Source organism: Sinocyclocheilus anshuiensis, unplaced genomic scaffold, assembly GCF_001515605.1.
Source record: "Sinocyclocheilus anshuiensis isolate Anshui unplaced genomic scaffold, SAMN03320099.WGS_v1.1 scaffold2925, whole genome shotgun sequence".
NCBI lineage: Eukaryota > Metazoa > Chordata > Actinopteri > Cypriniformes > Cyprinidae > Sinocyclocheilus > Sinocyclocheilus anshuiensis.
In genome coordinates, this window is record NW_015539170.1 from 154953 (window position 1) to 178056 (window position 23104).

The window sequence follows — 23104 nt, forward strand, 5'->3', positions numbered from 1 at the left end:
TCAGTGTTGTTGGTGTTTTAAATTAATTGCACTGATAGACTAAGCATTCGATTTCTACCTTGCTGTCATAGTATTTCTCCCGCTTGTCAGTGAGGACAGAGCGAATGACATTGCCAGAATACTCGATCACCATCTCTCCAGCGTCAATGTTTTTCCTGCAGAACAGACCTCTGCCATGTACGGCTGATCTGCAAGCGATATACAGGATGCAAATGATGGTATGCAACAAAGATGCATGCTTTTCATTCCTCAATCCAACCATTTTTGGTTTGAATAGAAAGTGTTTATACCTGTAGACACCCACAGCTTCCCTGGATGCTTTCTTTAGGTGCCTAAACCTCATAGGCAGTGGCAAGTCCATGCTGGTAGCCCGTCTGTGAAAAAAAACAGGTGTTGTGATGTTTTAATCCACAAATGTAAAGGAGGTCAGAATAGGATAAGTAAGGTTACTCACCGAGCAGACTTCTGCAGCATCTCCTCCTCATCTTCCTCCCGGGGGTTATATACAGGAGGCTGACGGTGTTTGGAGGCCAGGAAATTAAACATGTCCAAAACTGATCGCCTAAAAATGTAATCAAGCCGATAAAAGTCAATTAGAGTGTTCACAAACATAACTTTGAATTCACCATTGTAGAAGGGTTTAAGATTTTCAGGTATTGCTAGGGCTGGACAATATTTCAATATCAATATTTATCGCGATATAATTTTTTTCAATAACGGTGATACGATTTTTAAACACATTTCTGATATTTCGATATACATTACCAGTTTCCCATACATTGATTTATTTGTGGCGTTTGACTTCGTTGAATAAACATGAGCACTGCACGTTTCAAAATCAAATTTTGTTTTATATGAATGTATCTCTGAAGGGAATCGACTGTCTTCAGAATAGTTTAGATGGCATTTTTATCTGATAAAGTAGCGTTCATGAGCGGAGCTGCTTTGTTTACAGCCATTACTGGAGAAACCGTTAGTTCCACCGCTCTCACAGCGCCTCCTGCTGGCAGACAATCAGTTTGCATTTTCAATAATAAACCCATTTCCAGCAACATGCTTTTGTTGTTGCTCTATTTTTTTTGTTTTCTGAAGCAACTCGGAGCATGTTTCATACTCGTTATCCTGGTTAATGCACGTTTCAATCTATAAGAATAATCAGCCTACACTACCAGTCAAAGGTTTTTGAACTGCAAGATTTTTAATGTTTCTTAAAGAATTATCTTCTGCTCACCAAGCCTGCATTTATTTGATCCAAAATGCACCAAAAGCAGTAACATTTTGAAATATTTTTACTATTTAAAATAACTGCTTTCTATTTGAATATATTTTAAAATGTAATTTATTCATGTGATCAAAGCTAAATTTTCAGCATCATTAGGCCTACTCCATATGGAAGCATATAGGTAGCGAAATTCAATTTAAAATGCAATATTCAAAATGGCAACGCAATATTCAAAATGGCATTGTATTTCTGTATTTAAATTTACATTTTCCATGAACATTTATTTATTTGCGCCATTTTTTTCCTAAAATATTATATAGTTTTATAGGAGTAGGTTTCATAGAGTTGGCAAATTAATTTTTCTTAAGTTTGTAGGTACAGACATCTGTTGTGGCCGTTCTTGGCTGTTTTTATGAGGCTTTTTTAATAGTGTTCATATCGATATCGGAATTATATCGTATCGACCGAAATTAAGAAATATATCGTGATATAAATTTTGGCCATATCGTCCAGCCCTAGGTATTGCCAAAATGAACACCGACCAGCCTGGCCATGACACACACCTGTGGTACACCTCAGCACGGGCAGATCCATGAGGGTTGACAGGAGGATCTTCTGATTCCTCAGGTTTGTGGAAACGGAATCTGTAGTTTCGGCAATGCCTGGCTCCATATAGCTGCTCAAGTAGAAACACTACAGCATCGTGAACCACACCGAGCATCTTCAACCCATTTACTCCTGAAAGAGAAAGACAATGTGAAATACAAGATGTGCTTGCTAAAGTCATAAAACAATTATGTGCAAGGATTAAAATAAACGCTCTAATATGTCTATACCATCAAATGAAAGTGCCTTGAGTCTAGCATTGGACCGGGCTTCTTGCACTTTATCTGTCAGGGACTTCCAGGCCTCTGAAAAGAAACAGGAAACAGGAAATTAATTTCACAGAAGACTGACTGTAATTACCAAACAAAAGAACATCATACTCCTTACTGAGTCTATAACTCTGCATTACACTTTATTATCTAGATCTCACTTACCCTCAATACTTTCACAGCGAATCTGAAATCCGTCATCACTGCAGATTTCAAATATGAGCCCTTTCTTGGGCTTGTAGTCCAGAGAGGAGTCTCTGCCACTGTCCCTCTGATCAGGTGTTTCCACTGAAAATGCATTAGATCCTTTCCCATCACCCTTGCTAGGCAGTCCTGCAAAAAAAAACATCTATTACTGAGTCTATAACTCTGCATTACACTTTATTATCTAGATCTCACTTACCCTCAATACTTTCACAGCGAATCTGAAATCCGTCATCACTGCAGATTTCAAATATGAGCCCTTTCTTGGGCTTGTAGTCCAGAGAGGAGTCTCTGCCACTGTCCCTCTGATCAGGTGTTTCCACTGAAAATGCATTAGATCCTTTCCCATCACCCTTGCTAGGCAGTCCTGCAAAACAAATGTCACAAAAAAAAAAAAAAAAAACTATCACTACAACATTCAACTGAGAGATGGACAGTCAGGCCTAACATTTTACCCACCTGCAGTCTTTGGCTTCTTATCATGAGTGTCCATGGTTTTACGTTTAAGAGAAGAAGAATCGGCTGTCTTAGAGTCACTGTGAAGGGAAAAAAAAGTTTTAATAGGTCAGATACAACTAAGTAAACTGAAAAGTTGTGATTGATCTTTATAATTGTTTACCTGGTTTTTGAACCCGTTTCATTTGACTGCCCTGTATCCATTGGCTCAGGCGATGAAAGTTCCCGGTCCCTACAATAAACATAATTTTTTAGCATGTTTAAACATTTTTATTCCAACAATAAGCAATATGCTTTATAAATGTCAGGCTCTTACCCTGGTAAATATGATAACTGAATTGCAGATGCGTCAACAGTTGGTGTATCTGAGTGGAGTCCTTTGTGTTTCTTTCCACGGCTCTTATCTGGGCATGGTCGAGGTCTTTTGGCCTTTTGCTTTCCCTTCCCAATGGCTGTGGATGCCACTCCAGCAGGTAACTTTGAGGACTGTTGCTGATGTGGTGGCCGAGAACTGGGAGAAGTTCGTGAACTCTGAGTGAGGACACCAACAACATGACTTTTGTTCAGATTTTGAGCGATGGGATTAGGGGCAAGAGCCACTTGACCAGCTGAACTGACATTTGGGTCAAGGGTTTTATCTGCCAGGACTCGACTGACTGGGTGCTGGAGATGAATGCTGCCCTCTTTCTCCACCTGCTGATTGACAGACATGCTTATGCTTTGGTTTGGGGGAAACACACAGATGCTTCTGGCAATGGATGTCTGGGCAGGATTAGCAAGATGAGACATCATGGGGGTTCCTGAATGGAGAACCATCTGTTGTTCTGGAAGGCCCAGGTTGTGAGGGTTGGCTTTGATAAGAAGGTTACTTATAGATCCTGTGATCTCAGTTGAACTTATGAGGCCTGGGGTGCTCAGCGATACAGAGCTCGCTCCCAAAAAGTTTCCAGGTGCAGTGGAAGGCACCGACACCACATTCAAAATGGACTGACTGGGGTTGAACCCTGACACAGTGCATGGGAGCAGGTGAGTCGAGGAATCATGTCTCAACATGCCAGGCTGAGTTGTGGTTGAAATGGGCATGGGCTGTGGAAGGAGAGTAGGCTCCAAGTACATCACCCCTTGCTTTGGCCGTTTTATAATGTTTGGAATCTTTCGATGAGGTGTTGCAGTTGCAGTTATAGTGCCCAGTTCCATCAGGCCAGTCTGAGCAGGAATTCCAGCAGCAATTTGTGAAGGTGACAAGTTTATGAGGGTCATATTGGGCCCAACATCAGAAGGAGCAAGTGTGGGTTGGGTCTTTGGACGAGCCTGTTTTTTGCTCTTATTGTTCTGAAGACGAGAAATTAGGCGTTTCTTGCCATGTCCTGAGGGGAGCATAGTTGGAGCTGGGGTGATGGATGAAGGACTAGATACCATTGCAACACCAGAGGCATGATCATGCCTATTTCCTGCCTCTGTCACACCAATCTGGGGATCGTGGGAGGTGACTCCTATGAGAAGGCCTGACGTGGTACTAGGAATTACTGGCTGGAAACCTGTCTGAGTGGTGCCTGTGAACGCATGGATTTGTGGGTGATGAGAAACAGGCACTAAACCTTTGCCGCCAGCAGGAAAAATGGACTGAGAGGTGGAGATGCTACCACTGAGGCCTGTCAAGACAGGGGCACTAGTGTTCATGACACCTGTTGCACTAACAGATGGTGCAATCTGGATCTTTTGGGTTACACCATTGGGAAGGGTTTGCAATACATAGAGTGGCTGCAGATGCTGGTTTAGGACTATCAGTTTCTCTGGGCCAGGCTTCAATTGAGAGGCGGTAGCTTGAACAGCAGAGCTTGCAATCGGAGCAGGACCTGTACTAACAGTGGCAGCAGGGATGAACTTCTGACTCTGGAGAGGTAAAGTGGGTGGGCTGGGAAGACCTGGCGTGCTACTATTCCTTGTCAGATCTTGGTTCCCTGTCTCTCCCACAGGTGCTACTCCAGGACTCGTGATATGGTCACCATCAATGCGTGCAGGAATGAAGTGTTCTGGAGTCATGTGACCTTCTGGAACCTGGGAATCGGCACATCTGTCCTGTGGGCTTTTGCTGGATACTGTGGACCGTGTTCTTGGTTTCTTCCCGCTTTTCTCAACTCCTGATTCCTCTGTGGCCAGAGCCAACATGGTGCGGTCAGAGGTTTCAGAGATCAGCGAGCCGTGATTTTGATTATTTACAGTGGGACTTCGAGTTGTCAGCACAGAGAGGTCAGAGGGCAGCTCAAGGGGAAGACCATATGACTCTTCAACAGCAATGGAGGTGTTCACTCCACTCTCAACAGGTTCAGCACTGGCCAGTGGCTGAGTGAAATCTTCAAAAAGCATGTCCTTTCTTTGGTTAACATCCACCCCGTAACTCTCATCTAAAGAGAATGGTTCAGCAGAAGGAGCTTCAGTCTGCTGTCCCAGAGCCTGCATTGAAGGGGTATTGAGTACAAACTCCATAATATCAGAGGTTAGGATGTTACCACAGTCATCACTGTTGTTGTTATCAGAGTCAGACTTGAGGAGATCTGTGGTGAGTGACAATTGAGTTTCAAGGGGGTCTTGTCCTTGTGTTTTCACACTCCCTAATGGAAGACAGTTATCTTTTTGATTTTTACGACTGTCACGACTGTTCCCACTTGGGGTATTTTCTGTCTCCTTCCCTGAGTCGATGCTTATTTTCTCTGTCCTGCTTTCTCTACCTTTTCTTTTTGTTGAAATTTTGTGTGTTGACGAAGTAGTAGCAGTGGTTGTGCTGCTGGTGCTTATACTAACATCACTCTCAGAACCGTCATCCACGCCATCCAGCTGGCCAATTTGTTGCAGCTCCAAATTCTTGGTTGCTGTTGACACCTCATCACTGTCATCATCTTGCTCCTCTGCCTGGTCCCTCAAGAACCTGGGGATCTGCGACCCTCTTCCCAAACACTGATCAATACCCGCAATAGGTGGAAGACCAGAGTTTGGGTTTATTATAGTGCGTGTAAAGTTGTAATAATATGTGTCCTTATTTGAACCAATTCCTCCTTCTTCATCCTCTCCACTGTCTGCTGAAGAAGATGTGCTCATATCATCTGCCCCATCAACTTGTCCTTCAGCTGAACGCTTGCTGCTCCCAGTGCGCTTTTTCATGGAGATTTCACCAGTTCTGTAGAAGGGTATGTCTTCCTCCCCATATGATCGCACACCATAGAATGGGGTTAGCCCAAAGAACATGTTTGATCTAGCACGGGCACTCCGCCTTGGGTATCTGCGCTTTGCTGAACCTGCCGAACCATCACTATCCTCCTCGTGGTGCTTATCGACACTGCCTTCATCCTCTAAATTATGGTCCTCCCCATCATCGGCACACTGGTGGTCCATGAGGTGCTCCTCAGAATCATCTGGGTGAATGTGGCTGTCTGATTCTGAGCTTTCAGAGCTTGCAGATGGGGATAAAACCATCGCTCGAGAGGACCTTCTTTGGGGGCCCTGGCTGCTAGGGGTGACAGAACTGTATGTGTTTGTGTTAAGGGGCATGCTGACAGCTTTGGTTCCATTAGGATCCATTTTCTGAGACATTAGAGGCAGCCTCTCATTGTGTTTCTTCACCACTGGAGTAACTTCCTTACTTGATTTAGGGTGTACCTGTGATGGCCTAATACATCTTTCAGACCCTGCTTTCAGCTGAATAGCATCAATGGCGGAACTATGCTTTTTCTCTAAGCTAAATCTCTCTTTGGACTTTACTGGCTTCTCCATTTCCTTCTGATTAAATTTATTAACTTCCACTGTGCTAGACTCCGTGTTGCTGCTGAGTGCTGTGGCTTTATTGCTACTGTTGTGAGGAGGTGGACCCTGACCTTGTGTTTTGACATTACTGCTTTTAGAGTTGCTGTTAAGAACTGGGTTTTGGTTTTGAGCAGTCTCTTTTCTTTCTTTTGAAACATCCCTGCTCACATTCATTTTGACTTTGGAGTGTTTTTCTTTGGTGCTAGAGGTTCCATGACTAGCAGTGACTGCAGCACTTGCCTGAAAGCCACGCTTTATGTCCTCCTCTCCCACCTTGGCACCAGATGACCAGAGAGGCTTCATTGCTGCTGCTGCAGCTGGACCAGACGCAAAGTCGTGAGATTTCCTACTTTTGCTGTAAACTGGTTGTGGAGACCCAGTCTTTCCTGTGTCTTTTGATACAGCCACTGATGTCACATTTGCTTCCTTGACTGGATTAGCTTTGTCCTTAGGAAGCGTGGCAAGTGGATGACTGGAAATAAAAGTGGCTCCGGCTGGTAGGTCAGTATCTTTTGTGGCTTGTTTCCCTTTCTCGGTTTTTAAACTGCCACTTCCTCTTTGATGTCCTGTTAATACCGCAGTTCCAAGAGGTGGTGACACCTGACTTATGCTAACTGGTTGCGATGACTTCAAACTCTCACCATCTGCCTGCTTTTTGGTTGCTTCTATTCTTTCAGTGAAACCAAAACTGAGTCGACGCTGTGCCCCAGCGTTCAATGAATTTGCCTCTCGATTGTGAGATCTCTCTCCAGATGGTGCTCTTCCTTTGTCTGTGTCCCTGGTTAAAGTTTCCTTTGTGGTTAAGGACAGGGATGGGGCAGATGAATTGCCCGTCTGAATGGATACTGTGCCTCCCTGTTGAGGAGAGGAAACCTTTTGCCTAGGTTGTTGAGCAGAGATGGACGAAGTGCTGTGTCGACGAGATCCAATGCTTCGTAGAGTAGAGCTCAGCAGAGGGTCACCCACAGTCACAATTTCATGGGCTGAACTACTAAAACCATCTAATGGGGGAAAAAACACACATTGAATAATATTAACAAAGCTTTCAAATATAAGCAATATAAAATATAAGCATTTAAATGCATATAACTCTTACCTGGGGAGGGAAGTGGTCTGGTTGAGGGAGAACGATGACATGGAGGGTAGCTTGGGTGTCTGTTCCTAAAATAAACCCTTGGTTTTGGTGTGGAAGGCACATTTGATGGTTTTGTGGAATCTGTGGGTCCAATCAACGCAGCATCCACCTCAGCTGAAATGTTTAATAATGGTTAGTTTTTAAAATTCCAATAAAATTTTGGAATGAAAATAACAAATCTAAATCTATTTACCTGAAACAGGTGAAGGACTATGAGCAATTGTGTGGTTTTCTTCTTGAGCTGCTGTGTTGTTATTGATAGTTTCAGTCATAGAGGGGCGGCACACTAAAATTCTACATTTATAGACACAGCGCTTGCGGGCATCTAGAGTGCTCCAATAGACCCTTGAGCATCTGTGTAAATACATCAAGTGGTTATTCCATTTCACATCTTATGTTTATTGAAATACAACTCTATGATTTCAAAGACTTACTGGTATCCCACAGGAAATAGCTTCCTCTCACAATCAGACAGTTCAGTTAGCATACCAAGACAGTCAATGGTCATAGACCCTGTACCAAAAATAAAGTGGTATTTAATTTTGATGTACAGTAGTTTATTCCTCATGAACCGCAAACACCTTGCAAAGACATACAGACCTATCATCATGTGAATGTTATCTTGTTCAAGCCCATTAACAAACTTTCTTCTCAGACTTATTCCCTCAAAGTCCACAAGGACCCTCCGAGTAACTTCAAAGCCTGAATCTGGCACCACCTTTAAAGAAGGTTAATTATTTACAATAAATCCAACACTTCATAACAAACATGTAATCATTAGTGCATTAGTTGCTTGCATGTATCATTCCTTACCTCGCCCTTTATGAGATCTCTATGATGCTGACAATAAACCTTCTTGTCCTCTAAAAAGGCACACTGCTGCTGACGTGCACACATGAAATGGTAGTTGTTGGTACAGGAGGTCAGACAACAACTCACCGTGGCTCCGGGTTTGTGACAATTTTCACATTGCTGAGAAAACAAAGCATAATGCAGTCTATTTTTGGATGGGGGAAAGATTTGTTGCCTATAGTCTCTTTTTAGGTAACAAACATATTACACAAATGCATATTCTGGCACTGTAATTTAATGAACAAATACAGCACATGGCTTAAATCATGTACCAGCTTTTTGCCTCTCCTGACTGCCATGTGGACATTTTTGAGTGCACCATCAACATCTTCAAACACCTCGGATGACCAAAGTGCGCAGTTCACATGGGTCCACTCATTCTGGCCAATATAAAGCAGTCTCCCACAATCCTAGAAAACAAATTACCATACAATGTCTTACAAAATGAACATGATTGAAACATAAATCCACAACAGTACATGCTAATGCATTCTTTTTTGTGGGTGATTACTCACATTTGTGTTCTCATCCCCATAATTCAGACAAAGCGCACATTGTCTATTGTCACCTATACCAGAAGGAGGGGGAATATCAGGGCTGTCTTCAGGGCTGTGGTCTGAACACAAAAGAAATATTCCTGTGTAACGTACGTACACTTTAACTTATATACACGTTTTATACACTTTATCTATATCTTTTTTCGGTTTAGACAATGTAATTAACTCTGACACATAATGTACCATATCGGTATTTCCTATACATGATCAGATTCATAGTGCTTTAAATCGACTTTCTCACCATGGATAAGCATGGGTGGAGGAGGTGGTGGTGTGGGGGCAATCTGTGAGTCAGGTTCACCAGGTGCTTTAGGATGGGGAGCCGGGATGATCTTTTTCATTAGCACAGGTTTCTCAGTCCTGGCTATCTCCTCCCTCTCCTGCCACTGGGCATAGTTGTGATCCAAAGAAGGGGGCAACACAGCATTGGGAAGCAGTCCACTACTGCAAAGATACAAGACTACTTTGTTAGCCATGTCTTTGTTATATAACATTAGTGTTTGTTTACAGCATTATAAGAACTGCATCTTTTTATCATCTTTTGTAACATTTTGTAAAATGTCTTTACCAACTTGTGTCACTTTTAGGTTTTAAGTTTAATATATCCTTCTTGAATTAAAGATTACATTCTCTGAAAATAATAATAATTAAAAAAAAAAGCTTCCTGAGCTCCAAACTTTGGAACGGTATTGTAGGCTCATTCAGAAATAAGGTGCCAATGACAAAGTTCATAAGCTGATAGCCATAACTCCAAAGGGAAATAATATAAATATTTGTGTTTTCTCTTTAAAGAGACAGTATTCAATGTCAGGCATGCATGCACACACACAAAAAAAACTTGCTTCACTGCTGTTAATAATTCATGGTAACAAATGAAGTATACAAACAAGCAACCCAAATGCCAACCACACGACTTGTCAAAGCACCCATGTGAAATGTGACACTGCCTGTCGACCTCAAACAATGGAACTAAACCATACAGCCTGCATTCCCTATGGAAAGGTGATATTTCTGCTCTAGAGGAGAGCAAAGAATAGACAGACACTCCGTGGTGAGTTTGTTCTCAATGCTCATATACTAGCTTAACTGGCCCTACTATTCACTATCAAACTAAACATAGCTCCTTAATTTAGTTCTGAAAATTGTTTCAGACAAAAGAATTCAAATACAAACAACTTAAAGCATTTGATAGACATGGGAAAGACTCACTTAGGAGAGACTTTGCGCGTCTCCCAGAATTTGGACTCCTTCACCTTGTACCATGGAAAAGTCCGCTCCATTTGCTTTAACAAATAACAGCGACAGAGCAATTATCAATAATGATGAAGGACTGCAAGACATTCTATTGTCAGAACTGTGTGTCCAACAGCTTTTTCTCACCCGAATAAAAAAGGACTTGAGCATGCTGTTGGCCTTCCTGCTCTCTAGCTGACCTCCATCTGAATTGAAGGCTGTCTGGATGATTTTCACAATGTCATCACTGAACTCCAGCTGAAAGAGAGAAGCAGAAAATGACACCTGGCTCTCACAAGCATGTGACCGGCATCTGAACCCTGCTGCATTAGTGGCTCAAAACACGGCAGGTAATCTTTCAAAGAAGAATAGAAACATAAAAGCTACCTTTTTTACTTTAAACTGATTCAAAGGAGATTCTCAAAACCTCTTACCACAGATTTATAGCGTCCAGAATCCATTTTCTTCTCCACAGACTCCAAATCGATCGGTGAATCATTTGGTGGAGAGACCTCCGTCAGCACAGGGGGGTCAGGGCCCTCTGGGGAGCGGCGTGAGGGAAGGCTTTCTTCTGTCTCTGGGTTCAGCTCAGGTGGCTTCATAACCACCTAAGACAAAGAAGATCGATCAATAGGTTACGTAGTGAAAATAAAGCTGGTGGGAACTTCTAGGGCTGCAGATGGCAACTCACCTGTCTGTAGCGAAGCAGGTGAGTGGATGTGCGGGAGTGGAGCAGGGCAGTGAGAACTTGCTGCATGGACTTCTGAATTTCTTTCTCCAAGACAGTGCGCCACTCAGCAGAATGGGGCTCAGTGCAGTTTGCGCAGGTGTAGGCCATAGTCTCAGGCAGGTTAGACAATAGCTCATACATATCATCTAAAGAAAAAAGAATAAAAGAAGCAAAGATTATGTTTGGACTGGAGTGCAGTATTAAAGAAACATCCACACTGTAGAATGCTTTCTTCAGATCTTAACTAAAGACTTGCACAACCATACAAAAGTCTATGATCGGTAAGACTTTATATGTTTTTAAAGTCTCAACAAGACTGCACTTATTTGATCAAAACTACAGTAAAAACAGTAATATTATGAGGACTTTACACTTTCAAATAACTTTTCTATTTTAATATATTTTAACATTTATTTCTGTGATGGCAAAGCTGAATTTTCAGCACCCATCACTCCAGTCTTCAGTGTCACATGATCCTTCAGAAATCATGCTAATATTCTGCTTTGAAAAAACACTATTATCAGTGTTGAAAACAGTCATACTGCTTAATACTTTTGTGGAAACATGATACTTTTTTTTTTCAGGATTCTCTGAATTTTTTTCCACAAAAAAAATGTTTACAGACCCCAAACATTTGAACAGTGGTGTACATTTAAGCAAAGTTTCTGCAATTTAAATCAACCAAATATTAGTTGGTTTTGTTATTTTGTGAGCTGGACTGTTAGTTTGATCTCATGGTGCCCTGTAAAGTCACATGACAAATAAGAAATATGGAGAAAAACTGGTAACTCACCTGTTAAACTTTCACATTTGGCATGGACCCAGAGATCACACTTCCTGCACTTCATCATTTTGCCATCACAGTCATCGTCATCATTGCACTTATTACAGAATGGGCAGACATTGCCTGGGAAGGGGGGGGGAACATTAATTACACAGTTTAGTTCAAGTTTAAAGGCATAAAATAAACATCCAGAATGAACTGCACTGACCTTTAGCTAAGAGTTTGGCACAGTCATGACACAAAGAGAAATCATGTGACCAATGAGCATCCCAGGCTTTCCCTGGTTTGGTGGCTCCACAGCTCTTACAGCGCACACACTTGTTACAAATCTGTGGCAGAAGGAAAAATAATCATGGGAGAATGCAGCAAAAATACCACAGATGTTACAGACATCTAAGATTGAGAGTGTACCCAGACTCTTTTCTTCTTGGTGGGTCTGGTAGGGTGGTTGGGTCCCAGGCACTCAGGGTGATAGCTATTTCGGCACTTGTCACACTCCAGTAGCTGCTAGATGATTAAAAAAAAAAAAAAAAAGCAATTTTTAATTTTGATTCCATCTGGGTATTAAGCGTTTGTCATTTCTGAAGGTTTTGGGGGGGCGGCTAGGGCTTTTAAAAAGAAATAAGCCCAAACTTGGAAGTTGCTTAGTCGGTTATTAAGTGTACCAAGAGGAAACAATAATTCCAGAGAGCTGACAAGTATTTGCCTTTCATAAGGAGGTATTTTTCACTAGCACATACCAAATGAGGATATTCATCATTTGTGATACAAGCTGACTCATGCTTTGAATATTAAACTTTTCCATTTATCTTTAACCATTACATCAGATCGCATCCCATCCTTTTAGATCTGATGGTCATATGACTTAGCATTGTGTGAAATAAACAAGCTTTTTAGGAATAATTACATGAATCTGTCTCATAATATACTAGTTCCCATTAAATCTGAAGGTTTTAAAACTTTCCTCCCTCTGTTCCAACACTCTCAGTTCTGTTACTGTTGGAAGCATTTCACTATTCCTATGATCAGAGACTCTGAAATACTAAATCAAAGTGTCCTCGACGGTCTTTAATTCTTTAGGAGAAAACCCTGAAACATGAAAAATACCTGCCATTGAGTTACTTGCATAGTAATTCTTCTATTAGTCTCACTTGTTTAAAAAAAAATTACCATTTTCTGCATACAATTATTGAATATGAAGTGTCTCTGATCTATTGTGACACAAATGCAACTGAATAAAGTCTTACTTTGGTTTTCTGATACTGCAGGCCACAGACGTGACAAAAGCGGCATCGGCGACAACACCAGTTCTCCCACTGTTCCTCATGGGGGCGTTCTGTCTCCCCCAAGCAGAAGAGGTGGAAGGGTTCACAGCACACCTGGCAGAAAACAAACTGAAGACGACAAGTCATAAGAACACATGCCATCATTTTTGGGTTTCAGGAATTATAAACAAAATATAGCCCACCTCTACATTACCGCTGCTGGCACAGAGAAAGCACACCACCTGCGGGGTGACTGGCACAGAGGTGAGAATGCTGAGTCCACCCATGTCCCACACATTCTCAATGTCATAGTCCTCCTTAAAATCTACTCTGATTCGATGCACTCCATCGCAGGGCGCTTTCTGCTTGGCGGCGCCCTCAGTCGAAGGAGTGCTCTGGGAGTTTAAAGTACTGCTGTCAGGTTTGGGTATCTGTTTCAACTGTAAAAAAAAAATACATTTACATTACATCATTGCATATGGCAGATGCTTTTACAAAGTGACTTACGGTATATTTTATCAGTATGTACATCCCCTGGGAATTGAACCTGTGACCATCGCTTGTGCTATGAGTCACAGGAATATCAGCATCATAAAGAATATCAACCACTATCCAGAGAAAGAGAAGACAAACCTGTTTTTATTAAAAAAATGTTTATGGCATAAAATGATACAAAAGTGCCTGGAACATCTGCTTACCTTTTCTTTTGTTTTAGGCTTGAGTGGTTGAACACATCGAGTGGTCTGTTTCTTTAGCTTTGCTTCGGATGCTAAAAGATGACATGACCATAAAACAAAAACATTAAAGCTACGTTAAGTCAGGAGTGTCTAGTCCTAGGCTGGAAGGTGGCTGTGCAGGAGCAGGATTGGACACCCCTATGTAAAGTTAACAGTAAATCATACATGCAGTTCATTTCCACATCTCCTTACCTGTGTCTGTGGCAGAACTGGGCTGACTTTGTTGCTGAGATTTCTTCTTGGGCTCAGTGGGCTGGGACTTTGCAAGACCTTCCTTTTTTGCTAGCAATTGGCTTTGCTGTTGCAAGGACTGCTGGGACTGTGCTGGTGGGGAAGATGGGGCAGTGTGTACAGGGGTGGGTGAAGAACTGAGCTGCTGCTTCAGTTTCTTTCGAAAGGTTGAGCTCAAAGGGGTTTGAGAATGTTTGGGGTCATCAGAAGGACTAGAGAGCGGAGGGTCCTTTGGGGAGGAAGCTGGTGAGGATGGTGCAGAAGGTTGTGCCTGCTTTTGTTTGTCCTCTCCCTGCGTAGGCAGTGGAGTTTCACTTTTCTTACGGGGAGGGTCATCTTTTGGAGGAAGGGCTGGCTTGGGGCTTGCTTCAGAACACTGAGATTTGTGATGTGAATCCTTTTTTTCTGACAATTTATTCCTCCTCCTGTCCTTTTTACCTGTAGTTGATGCAAATAGACAATTAATTGAAACATTAGAGCATCTCTGGCTTATAAAAAGGGTGTTCCCAGAAAACTGACCTTTTGCCTGCTTCTGAAGAAACTTTGACGGCATCCACTGCAAGTTCTGACACTTCCGTACTCTGATGACACAAGCACAAAGTTTTAGGGACAATTACACTTTTAAAGTTCTGAAAGCCACAATAAAAAGATTTCACACTTACTTGCAACATTGCTTTTTAATATTGCGTCCCCCAAATTTGGGCTTATCCAGGCAGTTAGTGCAGATCCCACAGTCATTTGGGACTTGGCAGCCTGGACATTGCCCGCAGCGTCGAGAGCGCCGGCCCTTTCTGGGTGGGGCCTCATGGACCGTTTTCTGCCTTGTTACTGGCTTAATAGGAGGCGTGGGTGGCTCCGCCTCCTCTGATCCTGCCACTGATGATTTGTCTATTCAAACACCATTAAAGAAAGGGTTAAAAACAATGACAAGTTCAAAAAAATCAAACAAGTTCTAAGATGTTCTCTCACCATCATTTCCCATGGAAGACAAGATCTTTTCTCTCTCCTCCCATGGCAAGGCACTAAGGGTAGGCATATCATCTGGGAACACAGCACGGTTGCGACCCAGAGCTACAGCTGCACGACGACACACATGCTTAATGCGTGGACCACGGACTGACGTCTCAGAAGAGTCACTCTCTTGACCCTGCACAAGACAAACAAACTGTGCATTTGGGAAAAACAACCTGGGAACATCTTTCAAACCAAAGGGGACAGCAAAAGACAGGACATACCGGTAATTTGGGTTGATCGCCAGGTTGTACCTCTCTCTTCTCTATCCTATTGAGCTGAGCTTTAGCTTCTTTCAGCAGTTTTGCGACACGCCTGTCTGTGACTGGCTGTTTCTCGGCATGATCTAACACGGAGTCCAGTGATGTGGTGGCAGGGGGTTTTCCCATCTGCCCTGCTTGGGTAGGAGCACTCAATTTCTCCTTGTCCTTCTCCCTCTCTACTCTCTCCGCTTCAATACTCTTCTCTGAAGGTCTGCCTTTTTTGGCCAGACGACCCTTGGAGGACAAGGCCCCAACAGGTTGAACTGCTGCAGAGTCACTTGGGGAGGCCTCTGCACCAGAGTCAACGGTGACTGACTTCTTTCGACCAGGTGTCCTTTTTTGGGTGAGAGATTCTTCAATGTCCCTGGCCTCCATTGGAAAGAGGCTGGATGTAGAATTAGGGGAAGCCTCTGATGGAAGGCTCTTCCCTCTTTTATCCCAGTCTTTCCTTCCATCTCTTTTGTTCTCCTTTTCACGCTCTCTATTCTTCTCCATGTCCCTGTCCTTCTCCTTTGTACCCGTGTCTCTAGTAGCAGAGATGCTCTGTTCCCTTCCTGCTTTTCCAGTTCCCCCACCTGATCCTTGATTACTGGGGGTAAAACGTGGGAAAAGCTGTGAAGATGAAGCAGAACTCCCACTCACTCTGAGACCCCCTGCTGCTCGCCGCCCATCGGAAACTCCGTGGCTCGTAAGGCCAATGGAGCCTGAGGGGAAGCCACTGAAAGAAGCTTGTGATAAGGCACTGGCAGCAAGTGGACGGACTGCAACTCCAGGCAATGGACTGGAATTCCCAGTCACGCTTATGGGAACAGAACCGCTAATCATGGATTGTTCAGAGGCCTTCCCTGTTTGAACTCCTGACTGACTGCTTCTAGTAGTCATAGAGTGTGAGTGTGACCTGGGTTGCCCACGTGAGAACCTAGACCCCTTTCTCTTTTTGTTTGATGTTGGTGAGACCTGAAGGGGAGACAGAGAGCCAGGGCTGCTCCCTGATGAGGATGGGAGGATGACAGACTCAAAGATGCGGGAATGAGCCGGACTTGGAGTGAAGAAAGGGGGACGTAGTAAGGGGCTACGCTTTTGGAGTGGCGTTTCAAACCGCGACGAGGGGTGCTGGTGGTGATTGTGCTGAGGATGATGATGCAGGGGGGAGAAAAGTCTGGAACCTGTCCCAACTGCACCACCAGCTTGCACTGGGAATCCTCCTGGTGCGACGCCACCTCCACCAGGTCCTGGTGGCATGAGGCCCACATCCTCAGCAGTCAGTGGAGGAGGACGAAAGTTGTCAAAAGTGGGCTTGCGGATAAGGCCCTCCTTTGCATACTTGGCAGAGGAGAAGTACTTATTCTCAGCACATGACAAAGACTTCCAGCGGAAAGTGGGCTCTCGTAGTATGGAGCGACGTTTGTCATGAGAGCTGGAGAGTATTGGAGGGGTGGGCAGAAAAGGGGCAATGGAATGTGACATCATCCATGGAGAGGAGTGATGCTCAGGTGCATTAGATGAAGCTCCCTGAGGAGGGCTGAGAAGAGGAGGAGGTGGTGGGGAAGAGGATGACGATGCCGTGGAAGAGGCTTGTTGAGATCCAGCTTGTGAAACCCCTGTGGCTGGGCTGATGATGGCCTGTTTCCTTCCACCAATCAGGCTGCCCCTACCACGGGCCACTAAAGCACCCCGCCTGTGACTCTGACCTCTGCGACCCCGACTGCTGCGCTCCATCAACACTATATGGTCTGGCTCCGGCTCGGATGGTGGGTGCGAGGCGTGGTGCAGGCTGGCCTCTGTCTCTCCCTGAGAGGCAGGGGAATGATCTGCCTCTTCTGAGAGGGCCGGGGTGCCCTCAGAGGCCTGGGAATCACAGGAGGAGTCATCAAGACTAGGGCTGCTGGAACGAGATGACTCGTCAGAAGAGAGCTGAGAGGAATGCTGCGAAACAGCGCTGGAGCCACAAGATGCTGCACTGCTACTGAATCTCCCGTTGCTAGTGCTATTATTGCAGCTGCTGTTAAGGAGACTGGCTGCAATGTTGTTGGCGCTGCCAGTCGGGACAGGAGGTGGGGGAGGAGGGAGAGAGTCTACAGCTGGGCCTGCCCCGGGTGTGGCAGTGGTTCCACTTGTGACGGGAGCTGTGGAAACAAGAGCTGGGGCGGGTGTTATGGGTTGAGGTGCTGGAGCAGATGCTGCAAAGTCCAGTCGAGCAATTTTCATGTGTGGTGGTGGAGTGCTGAAACTGCCCTCATCCTCAATAAACCGCTTTGGAGTCTTGATGATGCGCAACGACACTGTGCTCACAACAGGCATGATAAATTGCCTGATGTTTGTTAGTTGCGTTCGCCTCCTGTGCTTCCCACCCTCAAGACCTGCAGTTCCCAGGGTGCCAATAGCTTCTTTTTCCAATAGCTTCTTTTTCTGGGCCCCCTTCTTTGCCCGCTGCAGCAGCTGCTTTGCAATAGTGGCATCAGTGCGTTTGGAGGGAGGGACGACCCGCACAGGTTTGATATGGCGAGGGCTCTGACGTAACCCTAACGGCCTCCCGTATTTATTTGGGGTCATTGGGTTGACTGTAGGGGAGTCATGGGGATCTGGGCTAGTGCATTCATCAGCAGGATGAGAAGCCCTAAGCTTGAGATATTGTGGAGTTTGGGCACGAACCCTGAAGGCCTTATGTTTGGCAGTCCCAGGTGCCATGGTGGTCATCTCCTGGGCCGAGGAGGCGTTAGCAGCAGCGGCAGCAGCTTCAGCTTTGAGGCGCTCGGCAGAAGGTGGCCTGCCCCGCCCCCGTCTTCGCACACCAGGAACTGGGACACTCTCCCTCACAATGGCCTTCAGCTTAGACTTCAGTGGGCTCAATTTGACATCCTGCAATCTTTTCAGTTTGGTCACCTTGGACTCCCGGCTGATTTTGTGAAGCTTAGCCTCAGATCCCTGATGGTGCCCAGAACCAAGCAGAGTTTGCCTTTTCTCCTTGTCTTCGTCCTCCACACCGTCCTTGTGGTGTGTGGGACTGGAGCTGCACTGCTGTTTTGCATCCCCATCCTCTTCAGGGAGTGCATGGCCGCTCTGTTGCCAGCTCCTCTGGCTGGCAGAAGCAGGAGGGCGGCCTCTTCTTTTTTGTTCTCCAGTGCCAGGAGGCCTCCCTGGTGGTCGTTTTACCTTCTCTGTAGGAGCTGTGGCGAGAGGCAAAGGGGCTGTCTCAATATCAGTGCCAACTCTCTGCACAGCTAGAGCCCTAGGAGGACGTCCTCTGGGTTTCTTTTCTGGTGAGATAGAACCTGACAGAAAGAGAAAGCACTACATTAATAAGCTCTACATTTCTTCATGTTTAAAAAAAGAGCAAGTTAGATCTTAAAAAGGTCAAAGTTTTTTTTTACAATTGTTTTACAATTATTTTACAACACATTTGGAGAAAGACAGGATTAGAGATGTAAAATATACTCTACCTATTGACGTCCTTCCTAGGCTATGGATTCTTCTGTTGTCACTGACTGTGCTAAAGCCTCCAAATTCCTCCTAAAGAAATTAAAAAAGAGAGAGAGATTCAATTAACTCAGTGGTTCAGTGTGATCTAACCTTAAGAGATTTCTTTTTTTTCTAAATGAGCATCCACAAAATCAAACAGGCTACTGTCAAAAAGAGCCATTCAGTTCTGCTACACCATCTCATGACTAAGAAAATGCTGACCACTCAGTGTTAGCAATTCTCATCCTGAAACCACGGAACAGTTGCTGACAGCTCTGGACTCAAGTGTTGAGGTAAAAAAGAACATTAGCTGTCTATCCATAGTGAATTCATAGATGAAAACACATTTGACAAGACCAAGGCAATATGTTCCCATCCTGTTATTTGAATTATTTTAATATCTAATTGTCATACCCCCTGGTTCAGGTATCACATTTCATTCATTTAATCAACATCTGTTCAAAACAACATCCAGTGTAGCCCTAACATGACCTTTTTTAATAAGAAAATGCAATAATGCATTATATGACCCTGTCATCATCAGCAACAAAACAGGCTCAGTAACCCTAATGAATTAAAAGACAGCATGGAACTAAAACAGGCAACTGCAGAAAACCTGAATGCAAACAGTTCATTATGCAAGATTTGAGTGTACCCTAAATTTTCGATTTTCAGCCTGGCAGCTTGGCTACTTGCCCAAAACAACAGACTTTTAATCACTCAAAAGTAGGCGAACCAATTTCTGTGCTCTACCTACAACTTGAGAAAGTAACAAACTCATCTGTGATGGCACCTCCTACTGAGATGACCAGTTCCGCCAATTCCACTCAGGTATCCTTAGCAGATGCTGTCGCTAGGCTGCATGACATCAGCGCTGATCTCACTGAGGACATCTGTTGCAATGGCCGCATCGCCTGACAACTGCTCCACCTCCGTCAATCAAACAGACTAAGCTTTGCAGACGTCCTATGATAGGATTTTATAAAGCTCCAGGCTTTTATGATAGAACCTGTGCTTATCTCACACCTGACATGAGGGATACAGGGAGGAATGCTGATTACATGGCCCATTTGAGCTTTCGCCTTCCTGATCTAATTCTGTCACAACATTTTAGGTAAGCCATAATTCCAAATCCATTTTTGAGTCAACTTAAACGCTCCATATCCCTTTAAGTCAGCCACATTTCCCACATTTATCAGATTTTTCAACAGGCTTACAGTGCAGATGATTACTGTAATTACTGTCTGCTCTGCAGCTGGGCACGCTGTTTTATGTTGTGATAAAAATGTCTCAGTCATTGAAATGTCCTTGGTGTGAATTAAGTTGTACTCACGAGGACACACTGAGAGAAAGCGTACTCTAATCGTGTGTGTGTGTGTGTGTGTTGTGTGTGTAGAGGCCATTTCCACAGAGCATTTAAAAGGATTTTATGGACCTAACTGAAACTGGGAGTGCATCAAAAGGAATTCCCTGCAACTATGAGTTCTGAAGTAGAGATGCGCAAAATTACGTTTTTAAGATCAAATAATCAAGTTTTTCATCTTAAGGGAGACCTGTATTGGACAAAAAGGAGGGAATTTAAATCAGATGCTTTATTTGAATTCAAAAACAGCTAGACAGAGCAGAATGAAATGGGAAGGAGCATTACAAAACATGTTTGAAATGTGTAAGTTTGGCCATTTTACCTTTTCACAGTGCCTTAAATACAACGCTCATGGCAGAACACTTATATAAAATATGACTGCCAATATACATCTATATGCATGTGTATGGCCATGGCCATGGCATTGTTGGCTCGTAGGGGATGAATTTACACACATAACAGAAAGAGAAAACTACAGAAAACTAAACTAAGAGTCTTTAGAAAACCAATCTTCAGAAAATGAGTGAGCAAGTGACACTGCATCATAATATAGCCTACATATATGCCAATGTGCCCAACCTTTTGCTTAAAGTTTTCTACATGTTACTACTATTACAGAGTGTAAATGGGTCTTCATTAGATTGAACAAGTACTGACAACATTTCACTATGCACTAAGCCCTACCTCTCAAAAGATGATTAATGTCTGCAAGTTCCTTAAACAGCCTATTGTGTTGATTTTCAAGCCTTAGGGGGCGTTTCATTTCATATTCTTTATTTATAGCAGCATGTGGGGCTGCAGCTAAATTCCCTTCGGTCCAGTTTGTAGAACAGATGCCGCCGGAGACTGCACACATACAAGTCCAATCTCTCTAACAAATCCCCATTCAGCTTTCATTTCAACATATGGCGACAAATTTCTTATGGGAAGCAGAACAAAAGGAAATGAGAGTCTGTTATCAGATGAACAGTGTTAACAAATCATCTTGATTGAGTATTTTTTTCATATTCAATCAATGATGGGCAAAAGACCAGTGATGGGGAGCTAATTCAGATAAGGGTGAAATAATACACATAAATCACCAGAGATAATAATGTTAACAGTGCACAGTGAATTCGTTAGTCTAATTTTTGTCCTCCAGCTCTTTTGAATGCAGGCTCTCGTAGCTACGGACTTCATTGCAGCTCTACTGTTGTGCCGAAGGTGATAGAGTACTAGAGAGCTGCGAGCAGTGGAGCTCAAAGTCAGTGTGACACAATGAGTAGCTCTCAATGACAGCACGACTCTGCCTCAGGCACCCAAAACAAAGCACGCACGCGCACACACACTGACACACACACCCTCCTCCACCTTGTGCGTGAGGCACACTGCAAGATGTAAACAAAATCCCAAGACAAGAGGAAAGGGAGGAGGGATGGAAGGATGCAGGGAGGGAGAAACAGGGAACAGAGCATCATTCTGACCATAAAGGCATGGAGCGAAGATGCAGCGTGATGAAAAGGCTCGGTGGACAACAATTATCATTATTAACCTTTAACCAGGCAAGTAATTTAAGAATGAATTCATATTCACAACAACAGCCTGTCAGAAGAATATCAATCTCCTGGAGGACATACAGAGAGACATAACACAATACACACACAATTCATCAAAACATAACACACACAAAAAAAGATTAGTTAAAACATGAAAAGCTAATCTAAACAGCACACCCACGCACTACAAGTAGCCTGACTATCCGCTCTGGCGGAGCTGCTCAATCAACACCCACAGCTGAGACGGAGGGGGGAGCGGCGATACTGGGCTCGAGAAAGTGACACTCGGCTCGGCCAAGGCGCCTGAGCACCTACTGTCAGTGCAGGATGGGGGAGGAGAGATAGCGGCGGCCGAGGGGGTGATATAAAAACACTTGTTTGTTACTCTATACTTACATTATTTTTGTTCCCACATCTTTATTCCCAATTGGGGGAAAAAATTAAAAATAAAAAGTATTTGGACACTTAAGTCACACAAAATAAATAAATAAATAGCTTAATATAAATGACAACAACATTCAAAAATTATATACTTCTACTAAAAAGGTTTTAAGGCTTTAGCAGGTGACATAAAAACACTTGTTTTTAATTCTCTAATTTACTTTTGTTCCCATATCATTAAATTCCAAACAATAGCAAACAAATCTAAAAAAAAATAGGACATTTAAGCCACATTAAATAAATAAATGCAAAATATACAATTTCTAGTTATACTTATAATAATTTTATTATTATTATGAATGACAAACAACATTAATCGAAAAATGATACACTTCTAAAAAGGCTTTAAAGAATGAATAACTTAATTTTGAATAGGGGCACCGCTAGCAATTTTGGGCCCTATGAAAGAATATGAGGTCGGGCCCCCTACTGCACCAAACTTACACTATATTGCCCAAAATATTGGGACCCCCCACTCCCCACTCCCCTTCTAATGAACAGGTTTGACTACTTTAGTAATTTCCACGAGTACATATCATAATGTTTAAGAATGCTATTCTAGGGAATTGTGTGCTTCTAATTTTATACCAATAGTTTGAACAGGCCGCTTTTCTATTCCAACACAACAATGCCTCTGTGTATAAGGCAAGGTTTAAAAAAAAAAAAAAGATTGATTCAGTCAGTGTGGAAGAACTTGACTGGTCTGCAGAAAGCCAAGTCCTAATCTCAGCTGAACACCTCTGGTGTGACTTTAAATGCAGACCTTGAGCCAAAAACTCATCACCAAACACCAATGACTTGTACATACATATGGACAAAATTATTGGGACACCCCCTTGTTTAGAACATAAAAAGGCACTTCCAAAACTGTGGCAACAAAGATGGAAACATAATTCATGTATTTAAAAGTTGTATTTCCAGTTTTGGAAGTGTCTAAAATTATTGTACGCATA

General features: G+C 43.4%; 1 protein-coding gene across 3 annotated transcripts in view; it reads right to left on the reverse strand.

Annotated features, from left to right (window-relative positions):
* The window catches only part of LOC107683818 (histone-lysine N-methyltransferase 2A-like), a 33820-nt gene that overhangs the window by 3803 nt on the left and 6913 nt on the right, over positions 1–23104 (reverse strand). For 2 of the 3 annotated variants that reach the window (XM_016479857.1, XM_016479860.1), the window contains exons 2-34: positions 18794–18863; positions 15315–18625; positions 15049–15226; positions 14742–14967; positions 14599–14660; positions 14041–14517; positions 13810–13880; positions 13315–13551; positions 13094–13240; positions 12258–12353; positions 12055–12175; positions 11856–11969; positions 11024–11208; positions 10767–10940; positions 10480–10590; positions 10309–10382; positions 9341–9543; positions 9058–9158; positions 8815–8952; positions 8504–8662; positions 8291–8408; positions 8125–8203; positions 7884–8044; positions 7652–7804; positions 3074–7556; positions 2921–2989; positions 2761–2837; positions 2501–2668; positions 2059–2133; positions 1786–1960; positions 455–562; positions 291–374; positions 59–188 (exon numbers count right to left, since the gene is read on the reverse strand). In XM_016479857.1, coding sequence (XP_016335343.1) covers positions 59–188; positions 291–374; positions 455–562; positions 1786–1960; positions 2059–2133; positions 2501–2668; positions 2761–2837; positions 2921–2989; positions 3074–7556; positions 7652–7804; positions 7884–8044; positions 8125–8203; positions 8291–8408; positions 8504–8662; positions 8815–8952; positions 9058–9158; positions 9341–9543; positions 10309–10382; positions 10480–10590; positions 10767–10940; positions 11024–11208; positions 11856–11969; positions 12055–12175; positions 12258–12353; positions 13094–13240; positions 13315–13551; positions 13810–13880; positions 14041–14517; positions 14599–14660; positions 14742–14967; positions 15049–15226; positions 15315–18625; positions 18794–18863 — 12135 coding nt within the window. The remainder of the gene's footprint in view (positions 1–58; positions 189–290; positions 375–454; positions 563–1785; positions 1961–2058; positions 2134–2500; positions 2669–2760; positions 2838–2920; positions 2990–3073; positions 7557–7651; positions 7805–7883; positions 8045–8124; positions 8204–8290; positions 8409–8503; positions 8663–8814; positions 8953–9057; positions 9159–9340; positions 9544–10308; positions 10383–10479; positions 10591–10766; positions 10941–11023; positions 11209–11855; positions 11970–12054; positions 12176–12257; positions 12354–13093; positions 13241–13314; positions 13552–13809; positions 13881–14040; positions 14518–14598; positions 14661–14741; positions 14968–15048; positions 15227–15314; positions 18626–18793; positions 18864–23104) is intronic. The other variant, XM_016479858.1, reaches the window with a different exon arrangement.